The sequence below is a fragment of the Diceros bicornis genome, chromosome 28, assembly GCF_020826845.1.
Source record: "Diceros bicornis minor isolate mBicDic1 chromosome 28, mDicBic1.mat.cur, whole genome shotgun sequence".
In the NCBI taxonomy this organism is placed as follows: domain Eukaryota; kingdom Metazoa; phylum Chordata; class Mammalia; order Perissodactyla; family Rhinocerotidae; genus Diceros; species Diceros bicornis.
Window position 1 is genome coordinate 29,261,460 of NC_080767.1, and position 19,142 is coordinate 29,280,601.

At 50.2% G+C, this 19,142-nt stretch overlaps 1 protein-coding gene across 1 annotated transcript in view; it reads left to right on the plus strand.

The window, feature by feature from the left end:
• MORN5 (MORN repeat containing 5) overlaps positions 1 to 19,142 on the plus strand; it is a 32,683-nt gene extending 13,541 nt beyond the window's left edge. The window contains exon 5 of the mRNA XM_058524746.1: positions 18,955 to 19,142. Coding sequence (XP_058380729.1) covers positions 18,955 to 19,034 — 80 coding nt within the window. The 3' untranslated portion in view covers positions 19,035 to 19,142. The remainder of the gene's footprint in view (positions 1 to 18,954) is intronic.

A 19,142-nucleotide genomic window follows, 5' to 3' on the forward strand; every position in this document is an offset into this window, starting at 1 on the left:
TCAATGTGGGTTCATTGATTGTAACTCATGTTCCACTCTGGTGGGGGATGTTGATAATGGGGGAGGCTATGCACGTGGGAGGCAAGGGGTATATGGGAAATCTCTGTACCTTCCTCTCAATTTTGTTGTGAACCTAAAACTGCTCTAAAAAAATAAAGTCTTTAAAAAATGCATCGTGGGAAGGGAAGGCTATTCTTAGGAAGTTTGGAGAAGGACAGACACTGATGATTGGTCAACAAATATTTATTGACTACTTGCTATGGGTCTGGCTTTGTGATAGGCATAAAGGTGATAGCAGTGTCATAGAATCTTCTCTCGGGGAGCAGGAGAAACTGACAGTTTACTGCCAGTAAAATGCATCATAACAACGTGGAGTTGCTGCAAGAGAACCTAGTAGGGATACCTAACCCTGGAGATCAGCAGGCCAGCGAGGTTTCCTGGAAAAAGCAAGATCTAATGTGAAACCTAAATAAGAGCAGACAAGAGCAGCAGGGTTGGGAAGAGTGTTAAAGGCAGAGGGAACAGCATGTGCAAAGGATTAGAGATGGAGGAGAACACTGCACATCCAGGAGGCTACAAATAGGTGAGGAGCATGAGATAACAATATGTCTGGGGAAGAAGGGCGAGAGAGGAAGCCCGAGAGGTGGCAAGGGTGAGGGCATAGGAAAGACCATGGGTGTCTTGTCCCCTGAGGGCAGTGCGGGAGCAAGGGAAGATTTCAGGCAGGCAGGGTGGTAACTGATGTGTCCTTTAGACAGATTTCTCTGGTAACATATAGAAAAGGGGCCAAAGGGGGTGAGATTAGATAGGGGATCCTTCTGGAAGCATGGCCAGAGAGGGGCATGTGAAGGACCACAGGCCCCAGGGAGGTGGGACAGAGACCTGGGTTCTGAGTTCTGGCCCCGGCTCTCAGGCTGCCTGCTGGCTGACCCTGGGCTGGGGCCTTCCCTCTCTGGGCCCCTTTCTCTTCATCTGTCAAATGAGGGAGTTGGGCTGGATAATTTCTAGGGTCCTTTCAACCTTAAGAGTCTATGATGGAGGAGAAAGGTAGCCAAGGGGTATTTTGGTCCAGATATTACAGGACAGATCAAGATCGGAGTGTCCTGAAAACCACTAAGAGGGGGTCTCTGTCAGTGGCCACCTAGTCATTACCCTTGACTCACCTCACCCTGCCTGGGACTGATGCGGACTTCTGTCCATCTTCTGCTTTCCCCGGGGGCCCTCTCTCCCCTGCATTCCGGTCTGCCCCTATAAACAGTGCTTCCTGTTGGTAGGACTGCTGGCCGTGTGGGCCTGAGGTGGGTGACTGAGGCCATCCCAGAGTAAACACAGCGGCCTGAGCCACTGCTATTATGAAGCACATGCCACCTGGGTGGGTCAGAGCCTGGGACGCTTATTTTATAGGGGGTCACAGGCTGGGGCACCAGCAGAAGGGTCGCCGTTGGTTCACCTTGGAGCCTTTCTGAACTGCCTTGGCTCCTCCCCATCTTGTGCTGGCTTCTTTTCCCCAGGCACAGAAGCCTGCTTTAGGCCTGACTGGAAAGCCCTGGACCACTAAGTGGCAAATTGCTGAACTCCAAACATACTTGACAAATCCGGGTTTGCTAGACTTGGGTTTTTGAGAAGGCCTCTCTTACCTGGGGAGGATGGTACCTGCTTGCTGGATTGTGGTGAGAACTGAAATCCATCCTTCCGCTCATTGGCAAGTCTTTGAATGGGGAGCCAGCCTGATGGCATAGTGGTTAATTTCATGTGTTCCGCTTTGCCAGCCTGGGGTTCGCAGGTTCAGATTCCGGGTGCGGACCTGGACACCACTCATCAAGCCATGCTGTGGCAGCATCCCACATACAAAATAGAGGAAGATGGGCACCAATGTTAGCTCAGGGGCAATCTTCCTCAAGCAAAAAGAGGAGGATTGGCAACAGACATTAGCTCAGAGCCGATCTCCCTCACCAAAAAAAAAAGTCTTTGAATGCCTACTGTGTGCCAGGCTTTGGGGATCAAGGCAGGCAAGAATTCCCTAGAACTGTGGCTCTCAAACCTTTGGACCCTGGCTTGCAGTCAGGAATGATTTACAGCATGACCCAGTACACACACTAACACACACACATGCATGTATTGGTTCTCTGTACATGCGGTGTGCTAGGATATTTTCTATTCAGTTTTTTAAAATGCTGGTTGCTATGCACTAAATTGATTTCACAACCTTCTTAAAGGTCTGGACCAGCCATTGGTGGACCATTGTTCCAGACAGCCCTCCCTGACCAACCTCTCCCTCCCATCCTCCCTCCCTCCACTGCTCTGTCTGAGTTAGACGTCTCTTCTCTGTGCCCCCACAACCCTCCCTAACATCACTTAGCCCACGACAGCAGAACTATCTTTATTTGCCTATCACCCCCAATAGACTGATAGCTTCCTGAGGGTGGGGACCACGTGACTATGTCTGATTCATCACTGGGTCCCCTGCAACTCATGCAGGTCTCACGAGTTGGAGCTGATTAAATGTTTGTGAAAGAGAAGCAGACAGGCGGGCAGAGGACCTGCCTACAAGTTCCTTACATTCTTCAACATATTATACAAAATTCAGCTGTAATTCAAAATTAAAAGCTTAAGCATCAGAGGTTTCAAACCAGTGGCTCTCGGGCCAGAGTTTTTCTTTGGCCAGCACAATGCTTGAAATTGCTTGGGTTTGGGCAGCTACGTGGAGCTTGCACTGCCCAGGTCCCCACCACTCCCTGCTGTCTGATCCCCGGTGGCATTAGTCATTTCTGGTACCCACCTTAAAGCCTTTGAGCTCATGAGCCCTGCACCTCATCTGAACTTCCCATGCATCCAGTGAGCTGGGAAGAGTGGTGGTGATAGTGACAGACTGGTGATGGTGAAGCTGGAAGTTAAACCCACTCCTATCTTATTACAAGTCCAGTGGTCTTTCCACTTCCTGGCTGCTGCCTCTTTTGGGACCATAAAACCATAAAAGATAGCAACTCAATGCAGGCACTATTCCAATCAATACAGCAAACACAAAACAAAACAGAGACTGAGTTAGGACCTCCCTCCCACAGGAGGCTTGAGAGCTGGAAGAGGTCAGAGAGACAGCGTTGCATGGTGGGTAAAAGCCCAGGGTCTGGAATCCACACCTCTGGCTATCCTCTGGTCCTGGATGCACCACTGGCCAGCTGTGTGACCATGGGTAGCTTACTTCTCATCTCCTCCTGGAGCCTCAGTTTCCTCATCTGTAAAATGGGCATTATAGTAGTACTCAATCTGGAGGAACTGTGGTCAGGGAAAATGAGCTTAAGTATGCAAAGCAGGTAGCGCAGGACCCAGCACAAGGCACACGTCCAGTGATTGGCAGCTGTGGCTGTTTAGTCATCACGATGATCACTGACTCAGGCTGGAGGAGAGAGAAGAGAGGTAGGCCTTGGGATTTGCTGTGATTTCTTTAGGTGCTCGAGAGCAAAGAAGGCTCTGGGGAGACATCTGATTGGATACGCTAGGTCTTTCTGCCTCCTCAGGGGTTTTGCTTGGGAAATGAAATGCTGCTGAAACTTTGGGGTCTGCAGGCTCTTGAGTAGAGTGTTCAGAGTCCCATTCCACCTTCCACCCTCCTGTCTCTTCCGCCCCATGTTCCAGCCCAACCAGACTAGCTGCCGTCCATTGATAAACACATCTCTATTGTCACCTCATGTATTCCCCCAGCCCAGAATGCCCTTCCCCTTTTCTCCAGCTGTCACAGTCCTCCTCATCTCTCCATGCTAAGCACATAGCAGAAGGCCATGAAGTCTTCACCTGTAACCCCGGGGGGAATGGCATGTGGCTTTACCTGTACATCCACAGCTCAGGGAAATGAAGCTGGAAAAGGAATGAGCATCATGGAGGACCTTTGCCAGGCCCTTGCTAAGCACCTTACCTGCTCATCTCCTCTGCCCTTTCCTACCATCCCAAGGGGGTAATTTTCAGGAGCCACAGTTTGCAGTGAGGACACCTGGTCTCAGATAGGTTAATAACTTGCTCCTGGTCACACAGCTGGTGACAGAGTCAGAGTTGAACCCAACTCTGCCCAAACTCTGTTCTGTTCATTCTTCTTGCCAGCTTTGTGTCAGCTATCTTCCCTTCTAGACAGGGCCATCTCTCATTCACAGCCGTTCCTCTGCCAAGCACAGTTCCTGGCACCCAGCAGGAGCTGGATGATGTTCCTAAAGGAATGAAAAGGTCCATTTTAGAGTTTTAAGACAAAACCCCACAGTCCCCCAAATGAGCTGCTACCTTATTTGCTAAGGGGTCCTTTACACACTGTGGGCCAATAAGGAAGCATTTGAAGATACTGGGATAATTACCTTTAATATGGTGGGAAATTGGGAGATTAATGCTCACCCTTCCCCCTCCTACATGTCCTTTCATTCCTCTCTGGGAAGATAAGCCAGAGCCGTGTTAGCAGTTTGTACGTGTGTCTCTTCATGTAGCCGTCGCTTGCCTCAACGTTACTAGTAGGAATCATTTGCAAAATAACTGCACTACTAATCCTTACTCCCTCCCCACAATTAATGACACCCCATGCGACTGTCTCAGATGAAAGGCACATTATTAATATTCAAAGGAAAAAACCCTCATAACCATTTTAACATATACAACTAACAATGAACTAAATTTGCTTTGTGGAAGACAGAGAGTGAGCATCCCAAATTAGTTGATGTAAAAGCTGAAATTCTTCCCCGAAAGGTCTCAGTACCATCCTCAAAGAATATCCTGATCATCAGAAATGCCGTCAAGATTCCCGCCAACATTATCCCCTTTGTTGTCTGAAATGTCGAATCAAGCACATCTGGCAAATGTCCTCGAGCTCACACATCTTTCAAACAGCGTATAATTCCCAGTGGTTAAAGAGATAACGCCACCGCTTAATCGTGCTGCTCTTCAAAATAGCACCAACTTTCCTTCAATCAGAAACAATGGCTTTGGCTTCTTAAAAATATCACATAGCAGTGATTATTTGCAGAGAGGGCCCCTTTGCGTTTGAACCTGTGCGTTCCAGACAGAATTTAAAATCAAGATCACAAGCCTCATTTGAATGTATGCTCAATTCAACGGACAATGGGAAGAAGGGGTGTGCCTTGGGGTTCCAAAGGGTGACCTGGCCTGTGTTGTTCGGAGTCTTTGGGAGGTGGCTTCACCAGAATGAGGATGGAGAGGGTGAAGCTGATGATGTGGTGAGAGCTGACACTGATAGAGCATTGACCATGCACCAGACACTCAACTAAGGGGGAAGGGAGTATTTGCATGATCCCTGTTTGACAAATGAGGAAACCGAGGTTCAGTGAGGTTAAAGAATTTCCCCAGGAAATTTGGCAGGAACTGGGATTCACACTTGGGTTCGTCTGCCTCCAGAGATTTTCCTCTTTCCACTTTGCCAGGCCACCTCCAAGATCATCTATCCACAGAGGCACAGGCGTGGAGCTCCCAGACATCATTGCTTTAAAAAAGTTGTGTAGTGAACACCTATAAATGAAAACCCACTTGGTCTTCTAAAGTTTCTCTGGCATTATTAAACAGTAGAAAACTGGAAACATCCCAAATGTCCAACAAGAGGGGACTGATTGAATAATGTATGGTATATTCTTACAAGAAAATACCATGCAGCCATTGAAATGGCAGTGAAGGCATGGATCCATTGATATACAAACATGCCCATATTTTATTTCAGGTGAAAAAGCAGAATAATAATAATAATCAGCATTTACCGAATGCTTATTATGTTCTAGGCACTGGTTTAAGAACTTCACATATTTTATTTTATTTCATCTCATCCTCACAGTAACCCTGTGAAATGGTTGTCTTTATTATCCCCACTTTACAGATGGTGAAACTGAGGCGAGCTACAATGCTTTGCCCAAACTTACACAGGTAATAAGTGACAGAGCTGGAATTTAACCCAAGGTCTAGCGACTCAAAGGTGGATCCAGCGAGAAGCTGGAGTTTACTAGGGAGAGAAAGAAGGAAACGAGGGCCTTCCTTGTAGCCCAGAGATATAAAAAGTACACACCCAAGGAGTGTACGTTTGCAGTGGTGGTTCTTTCCCCACTTTTTTTGCTCAAGAACTAGACAAAGAGTAAGAAAAAATCTTTCAAAGTCACCAACAAACCAAGACTCCTCTAATCGTGAAGCCACTGCCTTTGCCTGACAGGTGATAAACCTGAGTCCCAGCAGAGGCAAATCGCCCACCCGACCGCACCCTGTCTGTGGTAGAGCTGGGGCTGGAGTCCGCTTTCCCACTGCCCGCCAGGGCTCCTTCCGCAAACCCAGGCTGCCTCTCCACGATGCTTCCCTTGTGGTTTCTGCAAAATGGCTGGGCGAGTCTCCTGCACAGCCTCCTCCCGCCGTCATCTCTCTGCGAGACAAAAGGCAATTTACCCAGATGTTATAATCACCTGGAGGCTGGCACGCCGGGGCATCCCTGCCTTATCTGTGGTATTGTTAGCAGCGCCGTAATGAAGGCTTTGTGGAGAGATAATATCACACTTGTAACTGCCAAATAAAATGCCCACACGGCTCACACAACCCCGCCGGCAGCTTGGGCATCTGCTTCAAGCAAAAGGAGTAGGAAGGGAAATTATGAGTATTGAATGCCGCCACTGTGCCAGCGACTTACCACATCCCGATCCTTGGAGGAATGTACGATTATCTCTATTTGGCAGATGGGGAAACTGAGGCTCAGAGAGTAAGTTGTTTACTGACAGATGCAGCTAGTAAAGGGAAGAATCGGGACTGAACCCAGATGTCTGACAGCAGAGGCCATTCTCTGAACCAGTGAGATATGCTGTGGCCTTTTCTGAGTCATGAACCTCTCTGAGAATCTAGGCAAAGCTATGACCTTCTCCCCAGAGAAATACTCTAGAACCCATCCACAGGACTTTGCCTACAGAGGGCGGAATAATAGCCGGCCCGGCCCGCTGCCTCTCCCCGACCTGCGGGAATTGCCCAGGGCCCCCCTCTCTCCCCACCCCAATTCCAAAGGCCCTGGAAATTCCCCTTCCAGCCGTGGTGCCCATCGGATTCTGGTAACAATATGTCCCCCACCCCCACAGCAGCCTCCTGGAAGCATCCAGAGGACACAGCTTCCCCTTCCGTGGCTGGAGTCAACCCCGGCCAGCGCTGTGATGATTTGTTTTGTCTCCTTTAATAGAAGTGAATACAAGGCCAGAGCCCAGGGGCCAGGGGCCTCTGTCTTCCTCAGCCCAAGCTCTGGAACTCAGGGCAGTTGGCTGAGAGCCCTGCTTGACCTCAGGTCCAGGAGAGGCGGGAAGGTTACGGGCCAGCTTTAGAGTTAGCCAGATCTGCCGTCAGATCCCAGCTCTGCCATTTGCCAGCTGTGTAACCTCAAGCTGGTCTCTTAACTTCTCTGAACTTCGATTTACTCATCTGAAAAATGGGGAGAGCAATAGGAGCTTTCTTACAGGGTTGTGCTGAGCGTTATTGAGATGATGCAGGGGATACAGCCAGCCCTGGCCTGTCCCTTGAGGATCTTAATGCATGACCACAATTGTGATTATTTTACACCCCAGGGTGGCGGGGGGAGACAGGGGGTGTCATTGAGAAGCAGGGGCCTCCTTAACTCCACGCGCTGAAAGGACGAGCCAGTGTCACCTGGGCAAACTGCCCTCCAGCCTCCTCCTACCCACCTTTGATGCCATTTTCAAGACTGGACCAAAGCCCCCAAGGTCCCTGGTCTCTCTGTCCAGCCCATGGCATCGTTCTGGATGTGTTCCTCATCATCTTCATCATTTCTTATCCACCTAGAGCCTAAGACTCCTCCCAGACACAGGCCTTCACGGAGCCCCTGCAGATGCCAGGGTCTCACTTGGGGGCCAGACTCGGTGCCTGCCCCCCAAACCAGTACAGGGCAGGGGGAGCAGACGCATAAACTGTCCCAGGATCTGGGATGGGTGCTCTCTGGACAGAAGCCTAGGGCCTTAGGGAGCCTCAGTGCTCAAAAGACTGGAGTCAACTGCCCACCCCTCAAAGTATAGTTCAGAAATAAAAATAACATCAACCATAAAAATGAGTATATGGAAGAAAGTCCAGCATAATTCTATATTCCCTATGGTGTTCATGTTAATGTTTAACTTGAAATATCAGATATGAGATTCTTTTTCCAAAACACTAGGAGTGGCCCTGCTTTGCTGGTGCCAAGAGCCAGAAGCAGTGAGCCAGGGGAGCATAGAGAAGAGCGTGTGTGTGTCCCGAGTGTAGTTGAGACGATGTCCTGGAAAAGATGGTGTTTGGCTGGCCTTAAAGGATGAGAGGTGGGTTTCGCTGCATGGAAGGGAAGGAACAAAGCACAGAGAGCAAAGGCACAGAGACATGCAGGGGCACAAGGTACTCAAGACGGAGCACCTGAGACCGGCTTGTGTGCTGGGGGACGGAGGAAGAGGCAAGGGAGGTCTGCCTCAGGCAGTGATGGACACACGGGGCTTTGACAGGTGTGTGGGAGTGTGTCTGAGCTGGGCATTCAAGGCAGACCCAGTGAGGGCTGGAGAGAGCCTTGACTGCCAGGTTAGGGAGCTTAGTTTCCATCCTTCAGACGGTGAGCGGCAGTTGCAGAAAGGTTTTTCAGGGCAATGAGGGCTGCAGCTCCAGAGATAGACTTGGGTATGAGCTTGCGCCCACTCACTAGCTGAGCGAGCTTGGCAGATGGCTTCACCTCTCTGAGCCTCAGGACCCTTCCCTGTGAAACGGGCTAGTAACATTGACTTTGCAAGACTGCGGTGAGGATTAAATGAGTTCTAGTCTGTTACCATGAATAGCAGCACAGCATTGTCTGATACAGCGCTGGAAGGTAAGAGGATGGTGCAAAAAGACCGGGCAGGGTTCTGCTTTGCTGTACACAGGGTTTCTAGGAGTCAGAATCGACTAGAAGTCACTAACAACAAAGTCTGTTACTGACTTCTGCAGATCCTTAACATCCTAACATCCCTCCTGGCTGTCCCCACTGCCCCAGCCTTAATTCAGCCTCAGCATCTGCCAACTGGAGCACAGAGGTCTCAACTGCCAGGCCTGTCCCCTTCGGTCCATCATCCACATGCAGCTGGAGAGCAGGGGCAGAAGGGAGCAGAGGTCAGAGCAAAGCCTGTGGGGGTCAGGCCCACCCAGTGACCTTGGCCTCTGCACATTGCTTCCCTGTGCTGCCTGTGTACTGTGGCTAGGCCTCATGAATGTGTTTAGTGAACATAAATTCAATTACAAGTGCTTGAAAAATAGAATTGGGGGTTGGGGAAGCCAGAAGAATAGCAATATAACGGGTGTTGATGATTTGGCCTCCTCCATTCCCTCAGCACACGCTCGCTCTGCAGTGAGTGTGGGAGACGTGAATGTGCCTCCTGTCGTGTGAGCGCCTTGCCACACACAGGATGATTCTAGTAGTTAAGGATATGTATTTTTTACCACTGTGGCCCATAAACACAAGCCAGCTATGCATCTGGACCTCAACAGATAGGAGTCACTGTTTCAACAATGTCAGAATACTGACTTGGTGGCACTTAATGAGATATCCTTCTCCAGCAGGGACCTTCCTAAGAGATGCCCAAGGGTCATCATGACTGGGAGCACTTTTCCCTTTACCCACCAACGGGAGCACCTAGAACTCCCACCCTAGACAACACCAGCTGTGCATACGACGGAGGTGTTTATGAGGATTGCAGGACATCTGGCATGCGAAGTGCAGGCCATTGTGCCTGGCACACGGAAGTGCTTCCTGGTACCAGTTAGCGCATTTCTGCCCAGACTCACCCTCCCCAGCCCTAGCCCTAATCCAGCCACAGGTCTGACCTTGGAGGCCTCACCCCAATCATTTCAACATACTAACACAAAACGGATCCACATTTCCACATTAAATGTAATTTTTTTGCTGTTAAAACTTTGAAAGGATTTTTAAAACTTTGCTCAGTAAATTGTTGGACTACAAGTCTTTAACAATCGGCTGTGATTTCTTGAGAGCCATGTGCATACTGGAGAATTCTTGCAAAATGAGGAAACCAAGCCTACAAATTGATTTCAAGTGTAATAAAATTGTTGTGATTTCTAAATTTAATAATTAATTAAGCCTGAATGCATTAATTATAACATTTATTAATTTCAGGGTTGCGGTTTCTCTTTTTAAATGTTAGAGTCAGTCATTTTTTCCCAAGCCTCTTACATTTGAATAGGCCTTGAAAAGCTTGTGGGTGTTCAGCCCTGCACCTCTAGTTCCCAGTGGGTGCAGCAGCCTGGCCTAATCCACCCCCCGCCCCCAAGCCCTCCACCCACCCAGCCCAGAAGAAGCTCCTTTAGAGGGAAAAACAAGAGCAGCCCCAAGGCCTCCCCTCCTGCCCGGTGGTAGGCTCTGCCTGGGCAACAACTCCTCAGTCACTATAGGCAATGCCGCGGCCTTGGCCTCTGGCCATCACCACTGCCTGCCAAGTTCAAAGCCTCTTTCTTGTCAAGAGTTGTGACGGAGATGCCTGGGCGTTACCGCCCTCACTGCGGCACTGGCTCCGCTCAGGGCCATGGTCCTGCCCTACCGGCTCACGCAGCCCTACATTTGCACAGAGGGTGTGGCTGGGCTTTGGGGACGGCACCTGCCCACCCACAGGCTGAGGTGCCGGGTTTGCCATGCACCTCCCATCCCAGCCTGGAGCCAGGGTTCCCACAGGAGTGGTCTGAGAGAAGGCCTTGACCCCAGGAAAAGAGGGCAGCCCTCACGACAGAGCCTCCTAACCCAGGGCCCCGCCCGGCCTGGCATTTGGGATGAGCACTGGGCTGTCACTGTGGGTTGGACGTGCCTCCTCCCTCGGCATCTGATCACACACACTCAAGACTTCAGCTACTCACGCACTGCCACTCACCCAGCCACACACTGCATGTCACACTCATGCTGAGCATCCTGTGCACATGCTCTCTCCTCTTCACCCTGCATCTCAGACACTGCCACCTGCACACTCACAGCACACACCTATTGACACTCACACTTAGGTATGTTCTCACACACGTTCACCCAGTTGGATGGAAACAGGCCCATTTACGCCCATGCACACACAGCCTCGCTGAGTGTGAGTTTCGCACCAGCACACCGAGCCCTTCCCTCTGCCCTGCTGCAATGAAGTGGGGCAAATTGGTTCACCCCGCTAAGCCTCAGTTTCCTCACTCACTGAGGAGAGGACAGACATGACTCTCTTCCCGCAGAGCCAGGCTCCTCCTACGTGCTCCTCAAGAGTGAGCCTCTTCCCTTCTCCCGAGGCTAGACGCCTTGTTTCATCTTGGTCTCCTCCGGTTCCCAGTCCCCACCCGAGGCCCCCCACACAGGGTGGAAGCTGCATGGCGGTGGTGACCGCAGGCGTGCTGGCCCAAGGGCGTGCCGAGAAGTAGCAGAATCTGGCTGATGGGTGCCCAATAACCTGAATCTGCCAGTTTTCCCTCTCTGGGCTCGCCTGCCCCGGCCTGCCCACCTCGCTTTGAACAAAAATCATTAGCTGAGCTGTGGCTCTTGATCCTTACGATGCTGATCCTTGTGTAAAGACTTCCTCCTCCCCTGGATCCTCCTTCCACCCCGCAGGGACTCAGAAGTCCCAAGGATGCTCTGAGTGAGTCCCTTAAGAACGCTCCCTTGAAGGCATCCAGTTTGGGAATTAAAGACCCGTCAAGATGATGATCATAACTCCCACTTCCTGGGTGCCCACCTCGAGCCATTCATCCTGGCCAGTCCTCACTCTGCCCTCTGCAGGAGATCTGGTTAAACCCGCTGTAAGACAAGGAGCCCGGCTCGGAGAGGAGCAGTGACTTGTTCAGATCACCCAGCAAGTTGGCGGCAGGGGTCAGCACGAGACCCAGAACCCCTTCCAGTCTGTGCTGTGCTCTCACATGTGCCCTGCCGTCTCACCTCGCAGAGACCACTGCTGCATCTCTTTTGGTTTTTGGCACATCCTGTGCACCAAGCACTGTGCTAAGAACTTTTCAGGAAAGATCTCACTTGATCCTCATAGGAAACCTTCCAGGCAGGCACCTTTGTAGATGAGGAAACCAAACCAGGGAGGTGCGAGGCCACTTGCCCAAGGTCTCCGAGCTAGAGGTGGCCAAGCTCCAAAGCCTGTGCTCCTAACCATCATGCACACTGCCTCCCTGCCAGCTGTCAGGGGAACCAATATTGCCTGGCATCTGCTGTGAGATTTTCAGGATCCATTCTTCTCCAGCACTGTGCCGACCTGCAGACTGCACCAGTGACACCCTCGGTGACCTGGGCCCCACTGGGTGGCCTGTGCAGGCCTGCCCCTCCTGCCCTCACTGTGAGGCAGGCCCCAGGCCAGCCAGGGCTTTGAGCTTTCTGAGTGTGGTTGGCGCCCAGGATGAGCCCAGACAACCCATCCTCTCCGTGTGGTCGGGCTCCTCATTCCATGGCCTCAAGACAAAAAAGGACACAGCAGCCAGTGGCCCTGGCCCTGCACTTGGCATGTCTGCTGCGCCCTCTCCGGAGCTCTGTTTGCTGAGGGTGGGGAAGAAATCCTTCTCCCTTTGTCCAATTCCCACAGGGTAAACCTATTACTTTCATGTTTCCAAATTTACATCTTTATTCATACATTCACTATATATTTATTAAATACTTTTTAAGTGACGGATCTGCACTAGGCCCTGAAAACCTGAAGTGAGTGGGACATGGCTGCCTCTGGCTGGAGGGGGGTGACCATGACTGACGCCATGACCGACACCATGACCTCGACCTGGGTCGGGGGAAGTGACATCCAGGCAGTGTCCATGAGGTGGAGGGCAGCCAGAAGAGCGCTGGGCCCTGGCCAGACACATTCACGAGGTGCCTTAAGCTCCGACTGTGACAGGACAGAAAGAACACCATGTTCCTGAGACAACTCTAACTCACCCCCTTTCCTGACCACGCCGCCTGTGCACTGTGGATTTACACTCCTTTGAAAGAAATCCTGGAATAACACACGTTACATTTGGTTATTGGTGTTAAAAGCATTAATTTGTCAAATGTACATGTTTAAAATATATTCCAACTGTTATCCTCTTGGTTAGGCCTTCCTTCACTTTTATGTACACTACGCCCAGCAATGGGAAGTGCTCTGAGCGGCCCTGCGCCGAAGCGGGTTCTGAAAGGAAGAGTGTCCCCCCACAGCGTGCACAGAAGCACAGAGGCTGGTGAGCACACGCCATGGGCAACCGCAGGGCGTCAGAGTGGCTGCATCCTCCATGGTGAGGCGAGTGGGGAGGGAGCAGGCTGGAAAGCAGGAAGCTCTGGAGGGGCCTGAAGTCCTGGGGAAGGAGTGGGGAGCCTTTTCAGGGAAGGCCTCTCAGCAGGGGAGCCCAGGGTCACGTGTGGGGCCTCTCTTGCAGCAAGTTCCTTCTCTTCTCTGTAAGAAGCCCAGTTCTCCTCCTGATGGGTGAGATTCGCGGGGGTGGGGGGTGGGAGGTGGGTATGCAGGGGGAGGTGAGGTCACTTCCAAACCTCCAGGACCAGAATTAAGAAATCTTTTTGAGGGCCGGCCCTGTGGCTTGGCAGTTAAGTGTGCGCGCTCTGCTGCTGGCGGCCCGGGGTTCGGATCCCGGGCGCGCACCGCTTCTCTGGCCATGCTGAGGCTGCGTCCCACATACAGCAACTGGAAGGATGTGCAGCTGTGACATACAACTATCTACTGGGGCTTTGGGGGGGAAAAATAAATAAATAAAATCTTTAAAAAAAAAAAAAAAGAAATCTTTTTGCCCCAAAGGCTACAGACCTCTACCTGGAGTGCCTGAGTCCAGCCTCTGGACAAGGCTCCCTGCTGCGTCTCAGTCCCTTCTGTCCCTCAGCACTGGGCACGGGGCTGGCTACAGGACTGGGCCTGTTGATTCATCCATCTGTTCATTCAATCATTCATTCATTAGATATGACCAGACACCATGTGCCAGACACTCGTCTAAGCTCTGGTAATACCACCCTGAACAAGCAGATGAGGCTCCTGGTTTCACGGGAGCTTGAGGTTTGGATGGGGGAAACAGACAACATATAAATAAACAAGAAAATTGCAGAGAGAGGCATATGCTACGAAGAAGATAAAATGAAGATGGGACAGAGTGACAGAGAGTGAAGGCAGTTAGATTAGGGACCACCAAGGAAGTGACATTTGAGTGGAGACCTGGATGCCAAGAAATAGGTGCTCAGGGAAAGTTTGTTGATGGCGATCAAGGCAAGTCAGAACAAACAGGCTTATTCCAGACTTCAAGTGGCAAAGCATTTATTGGTCACCTACTGTATGCTGGGTCCAGTGGTCAACAAGCAGACATGGTCCCTGCATTGAGAGCTTACAGCCTCTTGGGAGAGAAAAAGGTATAAGGAAATACATGAATAAGTATAGATTCATCAATTGTGAGAGGAAGGGCCAGGAGAGAGAAAAAGGTGTCAAAGACTTTATTTTGGATGGTGGGCGTGTGAAGAGGCTTCCACTCCCCTTGGAGAACATGATGATCTCGCCTTTTAGGGAGCATACTGGATTTTCATGCATTTTTTAAAATAAATGTTTTATTTTAGAACAATTTCAGATTTACAGAATCACTGCAAAGATAGTACAGAGAGTTCCCGGTACACCTCACATCAGTTCCCCTGTTATTAACATCTGCCATTGTGTGGTGCATCTGTCACAATCAATGAACAATACTGATACATTGTTATTAACTAAAGCCAGTACTGCATTCAGACTTCATCAGTCCTTCCCTAATGTCCTTTTTCTGATCCAGAATCCCACCACATTACATTTTGTTGTCATGTCACCTTAGGCTCCTCTTGGCTGTGACAGTTTCTCAGACTTTCCTTGTCTTTTTTTTGTGTGTGTGTGTGTGAGGAAGATTGGCCCTGAGCTAACATTTGTTGCCAATCTTCTCTTTTTGGCTTGAGGAAGATGGTCCCTGGGCTAACATCTGTGCCAGTCTTCCTCTACTTTGTATATGGGATGCCACCACAGCACGGCTTGATGAGCAGTGTGTAAGTCTGAGCTTGGGATCCAAACCCACGAACCCTGGGCCACAGAAGCAGAGCATGCGAACTTAACCACTACACCACCAGCCCAGCCCCCACACTTTCCTTGTTTTTGATGACAGTTTTGAGGAGGACTGGTCAGGTATTTTGTAAAATGTCCATTGACTGGAATTTGATGTTTTTCTTATGATTAGACTGGGGTTATGGGTGTGGGGAGGAAGACCACAGAGATGACATGCCATTTTCATCAAGTCACATCAAGGCTACCTGCTATCCACATGACTGATCACCTTTGATGTTGACCTTGAGCATTTGGATGAGGGGTGTTTGCCAGGTGTCTTTTTTTTACTTCCTTTCTATACTGTCCTCTCTGGGGGGAAGTGACTCTGCAGCCCACACCTAATAGTGGGGAGTTATGCTCTATCTCCTTGAGGGCAGAGTATCCACATAAATTATTTAGAATTCTTCTGCACAGGAGATTTGTCTATTTTCTGATTTTTATGCATTTTAACCAATATTTTTATGCTTGATCTTTTGACTTTTTAGAAGTTCAAGAACTTCACTGGTGTCTCTAGGAACCGAGAAATATTTTATTTGAATTACTAAAATGCATGAAATTACCAACGCATTACATTGGAGGGTAGGAAAAAACTAATAATTATTTTTATTTTTTCTGTTGTCAATACACATTAATGAAAGATTTGGGAAATACCAAAAACAGAAGAACCTCTCTAGTCCCACTGCTCAGAGCTGACCATTACTCACATTCAATTTATTTTAAATTTTTCTTCTGTGCACAGTTTTTACATAGATTATACTGCCTATATATAATGTTTGTTTCTTGCCTGTTTCTACCTTTTTTTTTTGGTTATTATCATACCAAAATCATTTCTCCTGTGTTGCTTTACAGACTTCATAACCATATTTTTTTAATAGCTGCTAAATATCCCCTCACGTGGCCCAGTGTCCTCCTGCCCAAACTTAGCATGATGCCTGGCACATAGTCAGTGTTTAGGAATTATTCTTGAACGAATATATAGCAAAGTAATCACTCTCTTGTTTTTAGAAATGTAGGTTATTTCAGTTTTCTTGATTCTAAATAGTACTGAGACAAATAGATTATCCCCTTAGGATAGTATCCCAGACTGGAATTACTGGGCCAAGAGGGGCCAAAACTTTTCAAGATAAATGCACCAAACCAGAAATCTGCCTCCCCTTCCCTTCTGAACCACTGGCAATTGTGCGGAGGGTAATAATTTACAATTGATTAAAGAGTTTGTGGGGTGGTTTTTTTCCCCATCTTTTTCTTCCCCTCCTCTTCCCCTCCCCTCCTGCCAAAAAGGGGGGAAATTATCCGAGAAGGTGAAGATGTTCTCAGACAATCATATTAACATATTCCAACAATCGCAATTTGCAAAATAGTAATCACAACTCCCGGGATCTGGGAGGCATTAATCAAAGCGGCAGGTTTAATTCCATTTTAAATATTGATGAAATGTGCTTCGGCAGCCTCACCCTGGTGTGGCAGGGCCAGGGGAGCCGCCATGCAGCGCAGGGGAGGTGGAGGGAGGGTTGGTGAGCAGCTGCCCGGAGGGGAGGCATCTGTGATTCAAATTGGTGGTTGTGCAGCCAGGTAGAGAGTGAAAGGGGTAGTGAAGAGGGCTGTTAAGTCCCTTGCTGTCAATTTGTAACGATCAGGGAGGGGCCGGAGGACTGGTTCAGCACAATAAACCCGGTTTGTCTGGTTTCAGGGGTTACCACTGAAGAGGTTGCAGCTGCACTGATTCGAATAGCCTGGAGACTTCAGAACTGTAATTATCAACCAGGCTGCTCGCGGTGTGGCAAAAGTGGGCTTCACCAGCGCTTAACTCCTTGTGTGCCGCCGCTCTCCCCGCCCCCGGGTTGGCAGCCGCGCTCCGATTCCCAGGCAGCCTCTCCAGGGGAAACTGAGGTCCACTGGCTTCTTAGGGCAGTCTTCCAAGCCCAGAGTGTGCTGGGCAGCAAACCTTTTCCTTAGGTCACATACAAAGAAATAGCGGAGGCGGGGCCAGAGGAGGCTACCTCTATGGGGGCAGCCTCGCCTTCTGGCACCATCACATCTGCCCTGATGTGGGAAGTCAGGCTTCAGAGTCTGATGAGCCTTGGTTTGAATTCCACTGGCAGTAGACATGGGGCAAGGCTCATCTCCTCTATAAAATGGGGGTGATCTCCCCTACCCTTCTGGGCTATCACAAAGACTCAATGAGACCCAGTGTTTGTAAAGCACGGAGCACACATGAGCCTGTCAAGACGCCTCCATCTCCCCGATCCAGGGCCTGGGCCTTTCCCAGAAGAGGAAGGGGTTCCTGGGCAGGGGGATCTGACTCAGAGGGCAGGATTTCTGCTGGCCCTCCATGTTTCAGCTCTCAGGGAGTCCCCTTGTTCCTCTGCCACTGCCATTTGTCACCAAAGGTGGGTAGTCCCACCCTCCCATCTCTGCTGGGAGGCACTGGGTGAGGAGAGGGAAAAGCTCCTCCAGTGCTGTAGCCCCAAGGAGAACTGCTGGAGGGCAGGGGCTGGGCTAGTCCTTTCTGTCCCCAGGGCATGGCACAGAGGGAAGGCAGGAATGAGGGAGGGACAGCAGGCAGTGTGGTGTCACAAAAAGAACACAGGCTTAGCTAGGAGTCCTGGTGAGTGAAGTATGTGGACTCCGCGACCATCCTACTGGAATATAACCCCAGGAGAATTCTTCCACAAATTCACGAAGGGATGTGCCCAAGACTGTTTGTCCCAGCTTTATTCCTGGTAACTGCGTGTCCATCGCTGGGAGGATGAATAGTAAAATGTGGCAGAAGCCCACCATGGAATGTTAGGCAGTAGTAAGAAGCAAAGAACTAGAAGCACATGTAGCAACAAGAATAGATCTTGAAAATGTAGTGTTGAGTGAAAAAAAATTAAGACAATGAAATTCACAACACCATGCCATGTATGTAAATTAAAACCACATTTGCACACAAAACAACAGTACATATTTTACAGAGCTACATGCATTTTTAGGGGTATATATCCCACCATTAGAGTGGGTCTCTGTCGTGGTTGGGAGAGGGGCTGGGTGTGGGTTTTGGGGGTAAAGGGGAAAAATAAAAATAAAGTCAATCCACAGAAGGGCCTGGCACAGAGAGATGACAGCCGTGTGCCGTGGGCTGAAGAATGTGTTTCACTCAACTCTTTCTATCAGAGGTTTAAAAAACAGCACAGGCCTTGTAGGCAGAGAAGCCCAGGTTCAAGCTCTGGGCTCTCCCACGTACTAACCCTGTGGCTGTGGACAAGTGACTTGACCTCTCTGAGCCTGTTTGTTCATCTGTAGAATGGTGGGATTGCTGCCGTCAGATGGTCACAAGGATTAAATTAAGGGAGATGCGTGAGTGTAGGGCCTCCAGGAACATCAGGTCTTCCTCTCCATTCCCCACTGAAAGGGCCTGAATAACAGGGTGTCAGGTCCCTGGGGAGCCATGGGTTCTCTGAAGGGTCCTGGATGGAAAGCCCGGAAAGGAAACTAAGATCTGAAGGCTCTGGCTCCTAGCATTACTGGTGAGGCCTGGCCCGGCTATCCTGGGGGTGCTCTGTGGGTGTGTGGATGTCCAACTGGGCAAGTGCCCGAGCGAGCTGCTCTCTGAGTGCCTGTCGGGGCTGCCCAGCTCAGAGGGGCCAGACGATGTCACGGCTGCCTCCATCAGCAACATCCGCCATCTGTAAACCCTTTTGTGTTCCATTTCCCCAAGACCAGGCACTCACAGGCAACTGAAGCATTTGGTTTTAGTGAAGTATCTGTTCCTTCCCAACACAGAGCTAAAGAGACTGGCCACCAAGGCCACCACCCTGTGCTGGAATGCATCCCAGTCCTGAGACCCCACCTGGGGTCTCCCAATCAGGGAAGGCCCAGCGAGCACCCGGCCTGATCAGCTCTTCCTCTTCCCCTGCAGATGACGATGAGCACGAGTGGATCATCCGGAAGTGTCGGAAGGGCTGGGACGAGATCGTGGGTCACAGGCCCAGGCCGTGAGCTCTGCAGCCACCTCCGCCAGAGTTTCCTTCTGCACCACTGGCACTGCTGGCCCACGGGGCAGGCTGTTGTTCTAGAACCTGACTTTTGACTCAGGAATAAAGACTT